At 40.4% G+C, this 16,369-nt stretch overlaps 1 protein-coding gene across 1 annotated transcript in view; it reads right to left on the reverse strand.

Moving 5' to 3' along the window:
- LOC131285245 (nephrin-like) overlaps nucleotides 1-16,369 on the reverse strand; it is an 84,703-nt gene that overhangs the window by 30,744 nt on the left and 37,590 nt on the right. The window contains exons 4-8 of the mRNA XM_058314099.1: nucleotides 15,814-15,966; nucleotides 7,868-8,041; nucleotides 2,583-2,873; nucleotides 2,340-2,507; nucleotides 2,116-2,247 (exon numbers count right to left, since the gene is read on the reverse strand). Coding sequence (XP_058170082.1) covers nucleotides 2,116-2,247; nucleotides 2,340-2,507; nucleotides 2,583-2,873; nucleotides 7,868-8,041; nucleotides 15,814-15,966 — 918 coding nt within the window. The remainder of the gene's footprint in view (nucleotides 1-2,115; nucleotides 2,248-2,339; nucleotides 2,508-2,582; nucleotides 2,874-7,867; nucleotides 8,042-15,813; nucleotides 15,967-16,369) is intronic.

Below are 16,369 nucleotides of genomic sequence, written 5' to 3' on the forward strand. Positions count from 1 at the left end.
TCTGTTCCAGGCATTTTCATTGTGTTGGAAGTACACATAAAATGCGGGTCGTAATGTTCATGGAAGCTGGGTTAATGAAAACTTCTCCGGTGTGTTCGGTAAAGGTATTCGATGAAGTGATCGACATTAATTAGAACAAGTGCTTCGCCAATAATCAAACCAGACCACTGAATGAAAGCTGATATAATTACCTTACAGGTATATTTACATTTACATTTACATTTGTTTAGTACAAACTGTTTGCCTCAGGAGCTATACATTACTAAACTTAATACTAGCTTGAAAGGGATTGAGGGGAAAGGGAGGGGATACGGGAACGGAATTGGGAGATGGGGATATTGAAGTCTAATATCACCGCTCACTGTATTGCGCATTATTGTACATCAGGTCAGGTGTAGATGAGAGTGGAATAATTTATGGTGCTTCATTTGTTCGTCAGACCAAATAGTATGCTTTAGGCCAGTTGAAGGTTTGAAGAATGATTTTCATATCATTTAAATCGATTATTAACTGAAATTTTCATTTAATAAAGAGCTTTTTCGTTCATCTTCATTGCTTACGTCTGAAGTTAGCGTATAGTCATATGTTTTGGTTGAATAAGTTAAAGATAGAGGAACGTCATAAATTAAAGCAAACAATAGAACTCTTTTTTTTCCTTATCGCAGCTCTTCTCATGAAATTAGGTCTCTTTTTGTCTGAAATAATCTTAAATTGTCGTGAAATATAACTGTATCATCATTCGAAAAAACCTAGCGTTGAAACATCAACTCAAAGGGTAGAAATTTCTTGCGCATCGTTTAACAAAATCGTTACATTTGCGTTCCTTGCTAGCTTAAGAAATTCATCAGACTCGGCAAAATAATCTTTATCGTTGATCGTTGCCTATAACTTCACTATCGACTCCGGAGAGAGTAAATTAAGCAGCGAAACGTAATGATGAAACGAACGACAGAGAAGGGATGGGACGTCTTAAGATTTGCCATAAAATCAAAATTCAAGAAGTCCGATACTTAGCCGAAATGATCCGTCGTTCGTCCGAAGCAGTGGGAAGGGATTGCTTCTGTCATGTTCTTCTTTCTGACTGAACATGCACAACGATAGTTAAAACTCTTTTCACCTGCTTTAGCTGGGGATTGGGGACTTTATACCTTCCGGCTAAGATTGTAGGTAATGTTCATCATCAGAATATTTTATAATCCTCATTTTTCCTGCCTTCGCTATTGTTTTAGGATTGGTTAGAATGTATCACCCGGGAACATCAGCATCGCACCTGGTAGCTGTCGGATTCTCAGAACACAAACGAGTTGATCTACATACAAATTAAAACCGTTGTCGTTTACATCCTGGTGCATTGGAATTTCTTTAAATATCTGGTGGTCCTCAAGCTTTAAGTTTTTAAAAATATTATGTGCTACGGAAAAATCATCTTTTGGTGATTTATCAATTGAAATTTAATTAATATGTTAGAAAAATTTCAAGTGGATTATGAACTCTTTTACACAAAAAATGACAAACTGAGTAAAATAGTAAAGAGTTTATATTGTGAACTTTAACTAAGGTTTGGTTCATTTAGAAATGGGGCATTTTCCATTACGTGTATCTTTTCTACCATTAATCCAATTGAAAAACTTTGTTTGAATAAATCGTAGGTCTTGATATAATATATTTTACAAAAAAAAATCACGCTTCAGGTTTTGTGAAGAAATTCTCGAACTTTTTTGTTGATACCACCCACCAACCGGCGTGCAACAGCTTCAGTCACTGTTCTAGCCAGTAAATTAAACCAATTCTTCATTTGTATTATGCCCTTAGTTACTACTCTTTTCTTCTTTCCTTTTGTTTCGTGTAGCAATATTCGGATTCTTTCCTAATAAGAACGCGCGTGTGGCTAGTGCTAAGTTACACTTTTTATGGAGCGCCACTGCCATTCAAACAAAGTGCCCTAAATTCTTTCTAAATTAACCAAGCCTTATCTGTTTGATCTTGAAAAGCGGAAAATTATATACTTTTGTGCTATGAATAAGCAATAACATAATTTTCAATCAGTTTGACAGACAGGGTTTTCAACTTCATGACGAAAATAGATTCAGAAAAAGAATTATTCAATTTACTTACGTAGTACGTTCACTGTGTGTGTTGATTGTACATTTTCTGGCAGTTGCATGTTGACTCCGTGGCAGATAGCAACCAATGATCTTTTGTTAGACTCCACGGTAGCAGTAATGTTGGACGTTGTCACCCAGCCTCCTGTATGTCGCGAAAATTGACTCATTGAGCACAGCTTTCTTATTATGATCGTCGATAATATCGTTTAATCCAACCATCAAATCTGATCTTACCTTCGGGACTGGGAACAATCTTGGAGGTGGCATTCGACATTTGTCTTCCATTAATCACCCATTTGATGTCCGCGGCCGGATTTGATGCAGTTGTTTGACATTGCAGCGCAACCGAGTCTCCGGTACGAGCCTCCGATGGTCCTGAGACGATGACTTGTGTTGGAGCAACTGTGAAATAAAATATTAAAAAAAAATATATAAACATACGTTTCCCTTTCATCGCATGGCATCGCGAAGACTTACAGAGCACATTAAGTGTAACTTCCGTCTTAAGAATTTTTGTCGCCATTATGTTGTTTGCCTCGCAGCGCAACCGAGCCTTGTTGTCGGTGGCCTCAGCCACGAACGCATACACGTTCTCCGATAGGCGATCCGTCGTCCGGTACGCCATCCGGGCTTGGTTGCCATTCTTGTACCAGATTAGTTGGGCCGGTGGATTACCACCCCGGCTTCGACACACCAGCTCTACATGTTGGCCACGACGAATAGCCTCACCGTGGATGTATCCTTCGATATACGGAGCACCAGGAGGATCTGTGTGAGGATAAGAGATTTATGAGGAAAAACTAGAATTAAACTTTGCATTCAATCAGTAGGAAAAATTATGACTCAACAGATGGAATGAACCTGAACATCATGATATCTATCACAAAACTGATAAGTTCAATTTGATATTTAATTAGCTTAATTTCCGGTAAACAAATAATAGAGGTTAGATTTTTTTCAATAATATCTCTCGATTTTTATCTGCTTAAAAAACCCAATAAACAACAATTGAGCATTTATCTACTTTTTTTTTTTTTTTTTAAGTGGCACGACATCCCCTAGTGGGACAAGGCCTCTCTCCGAAGAGAGTTTGTGTGACCGAAAGACGGTATATTATAGAACGGTGGTCAGCCGTTCGTAATACCGGAGGGTGCCAGACTCGAGATTCGATCCCACACCTGTGGTGTGGTGTTTCCTCGCGCTACCGCTGCGCCATGGGCACTCCCTTTTATCTACTTTAATCCTACTTAATTCGCGACAGTTATACGATTTTTCAATATTAGTAAACAAAGGTACAAATAAGCAAAAAATTATGCCGAAAAGCAGCAGTCTTTAATTTTTAATTTTGACGATGCTTAGGGTAAGTGCACCCATAGTGGAGCTAGTACCAATAGTGGTTGTAGTGGAATAAAATCCTAGCTCTACGCCGATATATATACAATGGAGTAATTTGTTCTTCTATGAAATGTTCTTTGATCTTCTGCGGAGTGTTAAAAAGATGAACCATCTGATTCCGTAATATAGAAGCTCCAAAATTCATATTTTCTAAACAGGTTGTCCCAACATGCTACATTCCTTAAGAATCTATAACGAATAGCATGATTTCCTTAAGGCTATAAATCACTGCAAAATCATTAAAACTATATGATTTTGCTTCTGACATACCCCAATATAGTTGATTTATACGAACTTAGTGCATTTTAGCATAATTTTATTATATTTTCATAGTTTTTACTATAGTGCCACTATAGGCACAAAAACTCAATTTGTTCCTATAGTAGCCATAGATTTTTTCACAAGTATATTTTAGTTTTATTCCGGTTTTGGCCAATATAATCAGGTAAATTTAGTGATTTTATTCTGTTTCTACAAAATAAAAAAACCGGAACTGGAGAGAAGGCTCAGCAGAAGAAGCAGAGAAAAGAAAAAAGAAAGCGGGCGCAGGATACACTATAAAGTATATACTACAGTTTAAGCTGTAATATTCAGAGCATTTTTTAATGAATTAAAATTGGACATATTTCGGTGAATCAATACAGTCTTTTCAATGACAACGCATTGGCCAAGGAGTATTTTACCGTTCTGTTTGAAATATGCTTCAAAACTAAGTAATAGTCAAAATATATTCAAGTTTTTCGTACTACCACTACTATAGGAACACGATACCACAACTATAAGAACCATACCACCATAATAGGAGTAACCGACTAGGAAGAAAAATACGCTTTTTTTCGGGTATTTTGTATGGTTTACGGTGAAAATAGATGTTTTTCAGAAGAAAATTCATGTTTCGATCATAATTGATTCAAATATGTAGAATATAGTGTTCTTAACACTCATAAATTACACCTAATTGGTATTTATATTACTAAGTGCACCACTATTGGTACAGTTACCCTATGTGTGTTCGATTTCGTTGTAGTGTGACGGACCAGTATACTGTTATTTTTTTTAACAAGGGCTCGTTTCTCCTAATTTGAATAGCCATGAGCTGAAGCTGGGGGCATGATGTATATGCAGAATATGCAGAAAAGGTAGACATTGATTCACCAATATAATGAAAGTACGAGGGCCAGATTTATGAAAAGACGATGCTTGGAAAAGGATGCGGCGTCCTTTGTATTCTATTCATCCTTTCTTATCCTCACATCCCACAGTTGTCTTCAAACGTTTCTTTGACCTTACCCAAACATTTTCACGCAAGTGATACCCACCCTTTCGTGGGTTGGTGAAATTAATTTCTTATCATATTGTGTTTGACTTTCGTGGCTGAAATTTACATGTTCGCTGTATTTTGTCAGCATTTTGCGCGCGTGTGAGATTCGTGTGTGCTCTTGTCATTAGGGAAGGGAATGGGAAGGTCTTGTCGCCGGGCTCCAGCGGATCCGTCGGGTACGTTCCGGGAAAGTTTTCTTCGCTGCGCATAAATAATGCCAGAAATGCTAATTTTCTTAGATAATGTGCGCGATGTGCGGCACCCGCCATTACGGAGGTGTACCGGGTGGCGATAAGTAGATTGAATTTTAATGCCAACATTGTCGTCATTTTCCGTGCACTGCGCTATCGTTAATGTGCAGTTTTTCGCTCTCTCAGTTTCGGGCTCGCGTGCTCTGCGGCAAAACCGCAAGTTCGAGATAAGATGAGGTGCGGCCTTCACCTTTTTGAAGCCCGAGCGCCAAGGCACGTAGCGCCGGGTCATGTTTATCGCTTCGTTTCGGTGCAGGATGGACCAGGATCGGAGTTTCGGTCTGCTGGCGAGCGCGACTCGCGATAGATCTTGCGCTTTGTGCAGAAATGGCTAAAATGTAGCATAAAATTGCTTTCTTGGCGTTTTGCGTTCTCCGCCTTACATGCTGGGGCTGCTGCATATGATGAAAAATCGAAGCGGATAGCTATTGAAATGCCAGCCGCGAAGTGCTGGCCTAACGGACGGGGCACTTGCAAACCATAATCCGTTTAATGTGATGTCATTTCCCGGCTGCCAGCTGCAAGGATGCCCTGTCGCGTCGTGAAGTTTCCCGACAGCTAATCCCGGGAGTGCATTTTAGAGGACGTTTTTCGTGTGCATTCTGGGTAGAATACATACATCAAGGGTTGTGAGAATATGTGCCCTCCGCATGCTACACAAAACGGGTGCCGAACCGAAAGGAAGGGTTGAATGTGAGAGACGAGAGGAAGAATAAACAAGCATTACGTGTCACCCCGAGGTACGTTCGGGGGCTTGGTGATGGAGGTATTTTGATGGATACTTTCATATTTTACGTGTGGGAAAACAGAAAATCGTCTATTAAAATGGATGCATTTTCGATAAGAAAGATGCATGTAAACGGTACGCTACAGATATTTTCCGTTTCTACAAAATCAGCTTCTAAAATTGATATGCCAAATTCTACCAAAAAAGGGTTGAAAATGTTCAAATTTATGGTTATATTTTCTCGCTTAAAAAAGATTTTAGAAATATGTGTTACCACAGATTCCTCGGTGTTTTATTCACATGATTCTCACAAATTTGAAACAACTTTAAACTTTTTCAAACCGTTTTTAATGTTATGCAAAGTAGTTTTCTATTATCCTCACTGCATGGCAAAATTTTTGCAATATTGATTGCTTCCTTAGTCAAATTTATATTTTAAAGCACCTTCTTTTCAAGCAATAAAAGTTCCCTGTGTTTGGAACGAATTTAATAATACTCAAAAACATTTTATCGACCCCCCTTTTAACATTTATTTTTAACCCCCCTTTTTTATGTTCGATTATCGATAAACGATTTTAACAGGTTGTGATTATACAGCTGAATTGATTCAAACGATTCAAGTTATGAAGTTTACAAGCATCTTCCACCATGTGTCAAATTATTGTGTTTTTACATTTTACTTTACTTTTTATGGTGCATCTGGAAAAATCATTTTCTCTAAAACTACTGGCATTCATTCATGTTAAATCAAAAATGCACAAAATGAAAAATTCATTGATGATAATATATTAAATTTATGTAAAACATTTTTTATTAAACGATTTTTGTATTACAATAATAATAATAGTAACAAAGAATGTTATAATGAAACAAAGTTATTGAACAAGTTTAAATCGTCAACCAGCATTATTACATATACTTTTATATATCTCTTTAAGCCATTTTAACGTACATCACCTCTAAACTTTACCAGAGGAATTCTATACTATTTGCCAGAGGAAAACATTATGGTGGAGCTACAAATCTGCGTCCCTAGCAAGTGATCCAACGATGATGCTGTTGACTCTTGAAATATTACACTTCTTCCTTTCCTTACTTAATACCGAGCAAGGATTCCTCCGTTGTGAACCCTTTGTTGTGCTGTTATTGCGAATAGTTGGAATTTTCTTACCATGTCGTCTTGGCATCGGACGCGGTGCAGCTTCGCATTTACACTCACTCGTGTCCCACGCCATGGGTTACGTTTTCATTTTCATCATCTAAACGCGACGCTATTTGAGCCTTCGCACTTGTCCAGTTGTTTTCCAGAAATCGGCGCGCCTCGCATTACTCGAAATGAAAAGTTATTTTGCTACGTTGTAATGGAAGCTGGCGCCTTTCTTCACGAGTTCGCCATTTTATTTGCTTCGTACCCCCCTCTTTCGACAAACTCCCTCTCTAGCCTAGCTCCATCGATGGTATTAACATTCTTCCCGCGCACCGAACTCCGAGCAATGACAGGCACGCTCTGCCCTCGGGAGGTGAAAAGTTTCCCCGATTCGTTCCTTCCGGGTTGTTCACTGTTGCTCGGTTTCCTTTCGCTTCCGGTCGGAAGGGGGATTGCTTATTGCTGCGGTCTGCAGTTTTAAAATCATACCCACGCGCTCCGACTACAAAGATTTCCAAACCCACAGTCCAGCAACAACAGGCCCCTCCGGGCGATCCTCTATTGATTGAGAAATCATACACTCCGCGCAATTTTCAATTGGCCTTGGCTTGGTCGACACCGAGTCATCGATGGGAAGGAACCATAGGCGAGGGGGTAAGTAAAATGAAACCAAAAAACACAGGAATCCCTTCACTCGCCATGCTCTATTGGCTGCGAGGTACGTGACTAGGAACCCATTCCCGCGGTACCAATCAAACGAGCTCGGCTCTTTCGTCTCACTTGCCCCTTCTCCAAGGCACCTCGGCCGATGAGCGTATAAGTAGCCATTAGTACACTTCCAGCGGTGCGGAAAAAGGGTTTCAAGAACGATCCCACTCAGCCGCAACGAACGGAAAGAAGAAGCAGGTCGGAGGTACTTACACAGCACTGACAGTTGGACGGTCGCTTGCATTGGACGGTCCTCCAGGATCGCTTGGTGTCGGGCCTGACACGTATAATCGACGTAGTCATCGTCGGCTGTCGGTCGGAGTCGCAGCTTGGAAGTGACCGTGTATCTCCGCTCGTCGGTTTCGGTGATCTTGGTGTCGATGGTTTCTGTGGCAAAGAGGAAGAGCAAGAAGAAGAAAAAAATAATAAGAAAGACAAAACATTATAGAGTACAACTGACAAGTTGGTTTCGAAAAACTGGGACATTTTGCTGCTCACTTGAGCACGCGTCAGAATCATTGACTTGAATCTGTAAAGCCGATATGTACATTTTCTCAGGAAATATGGATGCCTCCAATCAACACATGCTTAACACACTGTTTAAGGGTTACTTTTACGACTATCATAAAGCAACCAAGAAGTATTTAAAGAGCATTAAGTTAAAGCACCAAATAGATAAACATGAAATTGTATTCTATTTTGAACTAGCTTGACGCCCCGGCGTTGCTCGGTGACGAAGGGGTTGAGAAAAGAAGTTAAGTTAGCAATTGTAAAATTTAGATGATTTTATCAAAAAACAGTGATCAAACAAACCTTCAACAACATCTGTAGTATTTAAACTTAATGTGTGAAAAGTTTCAGAAGCGACGGTTCAGGATTGGTCGAGTTTTTAGTGTACACAGAACTCCATACATAAAAAAAGCTAAAATATGTAGTAGATTTCCTTTAAAGTAGGAACCCTATTATAATATGACCATACACCTCAAATGAAGAAAAACTGCTAGTCTAGTAAAACTGACTTTTAATTGACTGGTATTTTCTTTAGATCCTATCTGACATGACGTGCTTTAGGCAATTGAGGGAAAAATATTTGTCCATTAAGGGAATGATGCTCTCGAAAAGACTCAAGAGAAGTAAAAACATCCAAAAATGTATGACCCTTGTTTGCAGAAGGTACCGATAACAGGTAGTCTTTAAAAACTAACATTCAATTAAGCTCGCCCGAACATTCCATCCCGATAGAGCCGGGATCAAAAGAGCCTGATTGTTCAAAAATTGAACGTGCCCTTGCCACGACCCCGCATGATGCACACGTGCCGTTTCCGGAAAGAAAATAGCTCGGTAGTATTTCACCGAAACGCTGAAGCAGCACGGCATGCCTTTCTTGCTTTACTGTCGGTTTCATTCTTTCCGCTTCCAGCTTTCGATGTTTTTCTTCTCCAGCACAGAGCTTAAAAATTGGAACATTGTTGCAACGACCATGGGGATGGCCATGAAAGCCCCAACATCGACTTATTTGTTCAGTAATATCGTCATCATCGAGCCCGCATGCCGGCCCGCTCTGCTTGTTACAGTTATTGATTTTTATTGTCAGAACACCAGCAGGGTTACCGCACTGCTCCGTGAAAGGGCGTCTCTGGTGTCCGTTTTGGAACCGCCGGCCCTGGGGTAAGGATGTTGCTGCAGCTGTCTGTCTTGGTCATCCGGTTCCTATCATCATTGTTTAACAAACGCAACTACTATCAACTACGGATCCTTCGAGAGCATGAGCGAAGGGACAAGACTGCCGGGCGTGGGGCAGAATCACTGATAAAAAGCTCATTTTCCTTATCCCAAATCTCGGCGATGGCCGACGATGCTGGGATGAAACGTACGGGCAATCTGCTTTTGTTCTTCCATCACGGCAAGCTTCCATGTAACGGCAGGCTGCAGTGCACGTATGTTATGGTAGCATCATCAAGTGCTCTTTCCTGCTGCAGATGGTGATAATTTTAAGTGCTGTTTATTTTAGACCAACCAACCCTCAGGATCGGGTGAATCGGTTGGGTTAGTGGTTGCTTGTACTACCAGCGTAATATTACTTCCGTCACTGCTCGTTCCATCAGAGGGCAACGAGCATGTCGTTGGAGCTTGGCATTGGAGTAACGAACACTTGCGTTAAACTGGATAACACAACGATGATACATGTCGATCACGTTTTCGAGTCGTATGTTTACCTACGCGGAGTCAGTTGGTCCGGTCTGCGCTATTCAGTTTTTGCAATCTTTGCGGAGTTTGTAAAATAGTCGAATAGCCTGCAAAATTTGACGTAGTGTGAGTCATGTTCAGAGCATATTTTGCATGAGATGAAAGATATGGTTCGGTTGAAAACCCCATCTTTTTTGCGTTTTCAGACAAATTATGCAGCGTTTGTTATGAATTCCATTATCTCAAGAACAGCCACCATTCGTTTTGAAATCATCGTTTGGTTTCTAAGTTGTCGTAACTCGTTATTCATTATTATTGCACAGTTCAATTTACTTTTCAATTCACCACTTTATTTATATTAAATACAAAATTTTCTCCTAAATGTGTTTATATATTATTAAAAAGATAAGAAAAGACAAGTTTTAAAAACAAGTGTTGCGCCTTATGCACCTTTAGGCTAGATTCATTCATATGAATCTTTGACCTAAGAGTAATCCAGATAGATTCCCAAATCTTTTGACATTCGAATCATGAATCTTTAGAAACCTTAACGAATCTTCATGTTTTGGTCATTGTTGTGACTCCAGTGACAAAAACGGATGTCGATTCCTGTTCCCAAATCAACAAATAGCACCGCATACTAAGTACTTAACAGTAAATTATATGGCATTTGCAGACAACGTGTTAAGGACGCATATAAGGTCTCTGTTAAAGATGTCTCCGATTCTCATCATCTTCAGCACTGCCTCACTCGTTTCAGCGCGTGGTGTTCAGCTAATGGGTTGCGAATTAATGTTAAGAAGTGTTCTGTGATAAGCTTTTCGCCTAAGAAGTCTCCTATAAGTTTTAATTATCATGCTGAAGGCTTCTCGATCCCACGTTTGGAGGTTGTCAGGGACCTAGGTGTTCTGCTAGACAGTAAATTGACGCTCTCTGACCATTTAAACTCTACGATTGCCAAAGCTCTACGTCAATTAGGTTTTAGTTTTCGTTTTTCTAAGAGCTTTAAGTCCGCGTTTACGTTAAAATCCCTGTATTGTTCGTTGGTAAGACCAATTTTTTAGTTTGCGTGTACTGTCTGGTCACCAGTTCAAATTACGTGGATTAATAAATTGGAAAATGTTCAGAAGAGGCCCACACGTGTCTTGTTTTATTGTTTACCATGATCAAATCGTATGTGCCGTCCTCCTTAGAAGACTCGCTGTTTATTGTTTGGTCCCGATTCTCTCGGAAGTGGGAGAAAAGTTTCCCAATGTCTTCTTGTTTAGAAACTTTTCTCAGGTTCGGTTGACGCTCCTGATCTCTTAGAAAAAAATAATCTCCATGCACCGTCGAGAATCTAGAGAAGCGCAAACGCTTTACAGCCGGAGTTTCGCCGAACTGTACCCAGGACCCGGTTTTCCAAATGTGCCTGCTTTATAATGAATGTAGTGCGTTGTTAGATTTAAATATGTCGCTAGGTGAGGCAAGGTCCACAATCAGAAACCTATTTTCCAATGCTTAATGTGAATAGTTAGGAATAAGCGTTATGTAGGCCAGCGGCCAGATAACCTTGTATTAAATAGTAATAATAAATAATAAATATCCCAAAAGCTATAAATTAAATTAGTCTTCTTCCGCTTGGCATAATGATTGCCTTGGTCATGCCAGCCTGCTAAGAGTTAGAATTTAAACCCACGCCATCGAGGGCGCTCGTGGGCCGATTTTCTAATCGCTCGGCTGTCACCGACCCTCTCCTCAAAGTAATGTTGTTAAAATGTTTTACAAAGACTTAGAATATTATGATAATAAGCATATTTTAGGTAGCATTGAAGTTTCAAGAAAATATTCAGAACTTAATTTAAAATGGTTTTGAAAGCAAGACGTATTGGCAATGTTAATATAAATACAAATAAATATTAAACCAAGCTCCATTTAACACCACCCCACTGAGTATGCAAATTGTATGTTTAAGAACCGAGAACGTGACCTCAAAAAAGTTGGAACACAAAGCATTTGCTCAACCCACAACTTGTCGGTGTGGTTTGTTCGATCATAGCTTAATGAGACGGCGTTTCACTTTTGATAAATCTTTTGCGGTATTTCAAGTTTTGTAATTGGCCGTAAAACCTCAAAACTCTTTCATCGGACCGGAAGTTTCGGTCGATACCGGATAGCGATTGATGAACGCAACTCGGTCGACCCAAAGCAAAGCCGGGAAGCTTCACTGGACATAAACGTGACTCGCATCAGAGATCAGTTGAACCGACCGTGCTTCGCTTGGTTGTGCCACAACGACGGGCCGTATTTAATTGTTCTGGAAGTGGATTCTTTTGATCAACATCATAAAACGTTGTGTGCTTGACAGGGAGAGAGAAAGGTTAAAGCGACATGCTCCCCGGAAGTACTGAGAATCGAAGTATCCTTTGATTCCAGCGGTGACTAGAAAGTAAGTACCGGTTGGGGGCATAATTGTAATTGGGTTTGGTTAATAATATTGCCTACCCAAATTTAATTTGCGATATTTTTTATAAGCGTTATGGGCGCTTATAGACGGCTTTATAGACGAAGCTGATATTACAATAAGTATAATAAAAATCATCTTTCGTAAAACATTATGTGCATGACCCTCTTCAAATTGAACTGTTTCAGTACATTTCAGACAATTGGTGAGCATAGGAGTTGTCAAATCCTAAAAAACTACCAAGTAAACTATAAATACCACTAATAAGAGCATATATTCTTATTACCAAAATTGTATGTATTTTAAAAAAATTGAGTTCTTTAAAAATAACATTTATCATATAAATTAGCTATTGAGCGATTTTGAACAGCAGGATGTTTTGATAACTCTGTCAATGCTCTGGGTTTTAGATCAGAAATTTATCGTTCAAGCATCAAATGAAAAATTCTTTACCATTTTTTCCACCGACCTTTGACTTCTTTGTCTTTCGGACTCCAACGAACAGTACTCTACAAAAGCCCCATCACTTTGCGGACCTCGATTTTGTCTTTCAACGCCCGGACACTAAAGGCATTTCCATTTTGTCTTTATGTATTCTGATGGGACTACTCTTAATTTGTGCGTCAATATCGACTTTCATGGCCGGCGAAACAAGTGGCACCGCTGCGGAATGTCACCAAAGACAATCGAGATCTTGTGTTTGTGTGTGTATATACATGTGTGTGTGTGTGTGTTGGTATATTCTCGCTGTACTGACCCAGTCACAACCACGAGGGCGGGGTCATGTTCGAAGGGGGTCTTCAGCTAGCCATTTTTTGTCGTCTTCTTCTTCTTCTTCTTAACTTCGTCGAGGATTTACTCCAGTACGGCTATTGAATCCAGCTTCCTGGGCCTTCGCAAGCTAACCTGGAGACATAGACCTCTTTAGGTTAAGGACTGGCAACTAAAGGCCATATGTCCTGATTTTCTGTGGTTTTCGATTTTCTGTAGGCGTCGCCTTTTGACTGCCACCATGCGGCCAGGAGCACTGCTAGCCAACCACGCTAGTGCGCAGTCAAAATGCGGCTGTTCACCCGCCGTAACGAAAGGAAAATTTCCTTCCGTTTGTCAGATCGCACGAAACTCGTGATCCGCTTGATTACTCAAACAGCACGAGATGTGCGTCGGCTAGGATTTCTCTGACTTGAGCTCCAGCTCGGCGGCACCACGCGGCCGTGCCTAAGATAACCTTACTTTTCAGCTAACCCTTTCAGGAACCTCGTGCACTGCTAACCATCCGCTCTGATGCGACGCCGAACTGGAACTGATTTTTTTGTCGTCAAGGCACAAGGCTCGGCCGAAGGAGGCTGTAGCATATTTATGACATAATTACAGTTCATTTTTATGCCCACCAGCTCCGGGTCGGGTCGTGGCTCCGGGACGACGGAAAGTCCAACCGTTCCAAAAGCTCCCATGCTCGGCTCGGTCCCGCACGGCTCCGGAAAGCGGTCATCGGGGAGAAATTAATTGAGCCTGGGATTTTTCCACTTGAACGATTCGTTGCCCCGCACGACGGGCGCAACGGGAAAGGGTACAAAGGGTGGCAAACCTTTCGGATGTGATGAAACTTGTCATAATTTGTTCTCATTATTTCCGGGGCGGTCCCGGCAATGCGGCAGTCACCAAATTCCAAGAAGTCAACGATTATTAAAGGAGGCAACACTTTTTTCACTGATCTTTTCATGCAACAATGCAAAGGATAGGGACCGGTGAAATTGAAAAGAAAAATGATAAAATACAGTCTTTACCCTGTGGAAGGGTTGTCCTGCTCCCGCATGTGCATTAAGTTTCAAGAAGTTTTAAATACCAAAAAACGAAACGATTTAAACTTGCTGGTGGCTACTACCACACCGATTACCCTTTTGACCCGGGTGTCCTTTTTTCACTTTTATTTTTACGACCTATTTGAGAAGTTATTTGATATGGGCATAATACGCTGCACATAAATGTTTTACAACATCGAAACAGGTGCACCTTTTTCACCAGCTCGATATGTTAAATTATTGTCTTTGAGACTGTCAACTTCCCTGAGATTAAAAACTAGCTTAAAAAGTATGCACACATGCGCTAAAATTATATTTAATCAATTTAATTCCAAAATAATGCCGGTAAAACTATTTCAAAATTTTGTGAGTAGAGTGATTTATGGCCGGATAATTCTTGGTTTTTTGTTTGTGATTCTCGAAAGCTCGTCTTAAAATATTATCTCTATACTCGATCTTGTACAATCAAACATAAAATCGATTCCGATAAACGAATGAAAACTGACCTCATCATACTAGTAGGGAAATTGGGAGAAACCGGTGTCAGTGTGTACGAGATAATAGTGGACAATTCGTGGCAACGCTACTATTTACCGTACAGAACAGCTACGATTGCTGTAGAGTGGACTAGTGAATAGTGGTTTTTGTGGTTACGTCTTTGGGTACAACTTTGGGCAGCAACTAATTTAGTCCTGCGTGAATTGTGGAGTTAGATGGACCATTTGCGACAATGTTGCCATTGCTGAATGTATTATTATAGTGGTTAGGCTTATTTGATGGTGTTGAATGGTTACCTAGCATGGTGCAGATCTGTAACTGGACGTGGGTGGTTCAAAGGGTCAATTGTGGGATTTTTGGTAAGAATAATTAAAATAACTGAATGTCATTCAACTAATTGAGCCTTTAGAAATTTAAATTTCCTTTTAAAATAATGGAACTAATTGGAATTTTCATCAAACAGTTAGATCACATTTTATGTTGAATAACTTCCTCTGTTGTAATTATTAGTTTAACTCAAAAAATGCTGCAAATTTGTACAATTGTGATTGGGTTTTTCATCATGCTCTTCATGTTTTATGTTTGTAAAGAGGGTTAGCAGGGTTCGTTTAACCTGTATTTAGTTTTTAAAATTTACAATTATAAATATCTGGTACCAGACATACCACATCAATGCTTTTTGGAGGCAAATTATTTCTAATAAGCGTAATGGGTCACATGTCCTCATATGGTTGTTTCCATATTATATAAATACAAGTGCTAGCAAACGTTTTTGAGAAAATAGAGAATTTTCGATCACGATTAGACAGTGTTCCTTAAAAGACGTCTCCTATTAAACAACCCCAAATTATTGCAGCACAAGCTTCATGTCGAAATACTTCGGTCGTATCTTGGTTGCTAAAGTATTGTTTGAAAATCGTTTGAATTGAAGAAATTGGAGAATGTTTTGTATCAGTTTAAATTTGTTATTGATGTGAATTTGTTAGTGTTTTGCTTTTATAACAAAACATTGAATTAAACGTTGAACCTTGCTCAACTCGAAGGCATGACGTCTAACGGAACGTATTAAACTCCACTTTCCGAACGGCAGGCAATTGCTTTCTGGCATTAATTTTCAAACCTTACGTGTGTCACGTGCCAAAACAGATTTGGCGTCTGGAAAACGGGGAACCGCAAGCCGAGCGAACGCGATGCTGGAATGGAAAATGTAGGAACAATCTCTAGCTTACCTGATTTGTACTCCACATTCGCCCGGTACCAAACGATCTGGGCGGCAGGCTTGGCGTTGGGTACGATGCAAGTCAACGACAGGTCTTGGCCTTCCCGTACCTCGGCCTTTGCATGCTGGCTGTAGCCTTGGATTTTAATCGACGACGGTGGAGCTGCCGGCGGGGCAATGGTAGTTGTGGAAGTGGATACCCACCGGAAAAGAAAAGAATCGGACAGATGAATTAAAACGATGCCAAATTTTTCCCACCGTAACGGCGTCCCCTAGTGCGATCCCTCATGTCCCTCGTTCTACACCCCTGTCCAACATATTAGCTTCTCCGATACGCGAAAGTTGGTCGTCAACGAACTGCGAAACTGTGACCGTGAGGAACAGCCCGATGCGGAGCGTTTCGAACGTGATTGCGAGCTGGAAAAGTTTTTTCCGGTCGCGCTGCAGACGACCCGTGCACCTGTGTGTGTATGTGACTTGGGTGTCGTTCCGTTCCGTTAGCAGGTTAGGTGACCGTTTGGAAAATCCCACCAGCCGTAACTTTCCCACAACTTGTAGCTCCGCAG

The sequence above is a fragment of the Anopheles ziemanni genome, chromosome 3, assembly GCF_943734765.1.
Source record: "Anopheles ziemanni chromosome 3, idAnoZiCoDA_A2_x.2, whole genome shotgun sequence".
Classification (NCBI taxonomy): Eukaryota; Metazoa; Arthropoda; class Insecta; order Diptera; family Culicidae; genus Anopheles; species Anopheles ziemanni.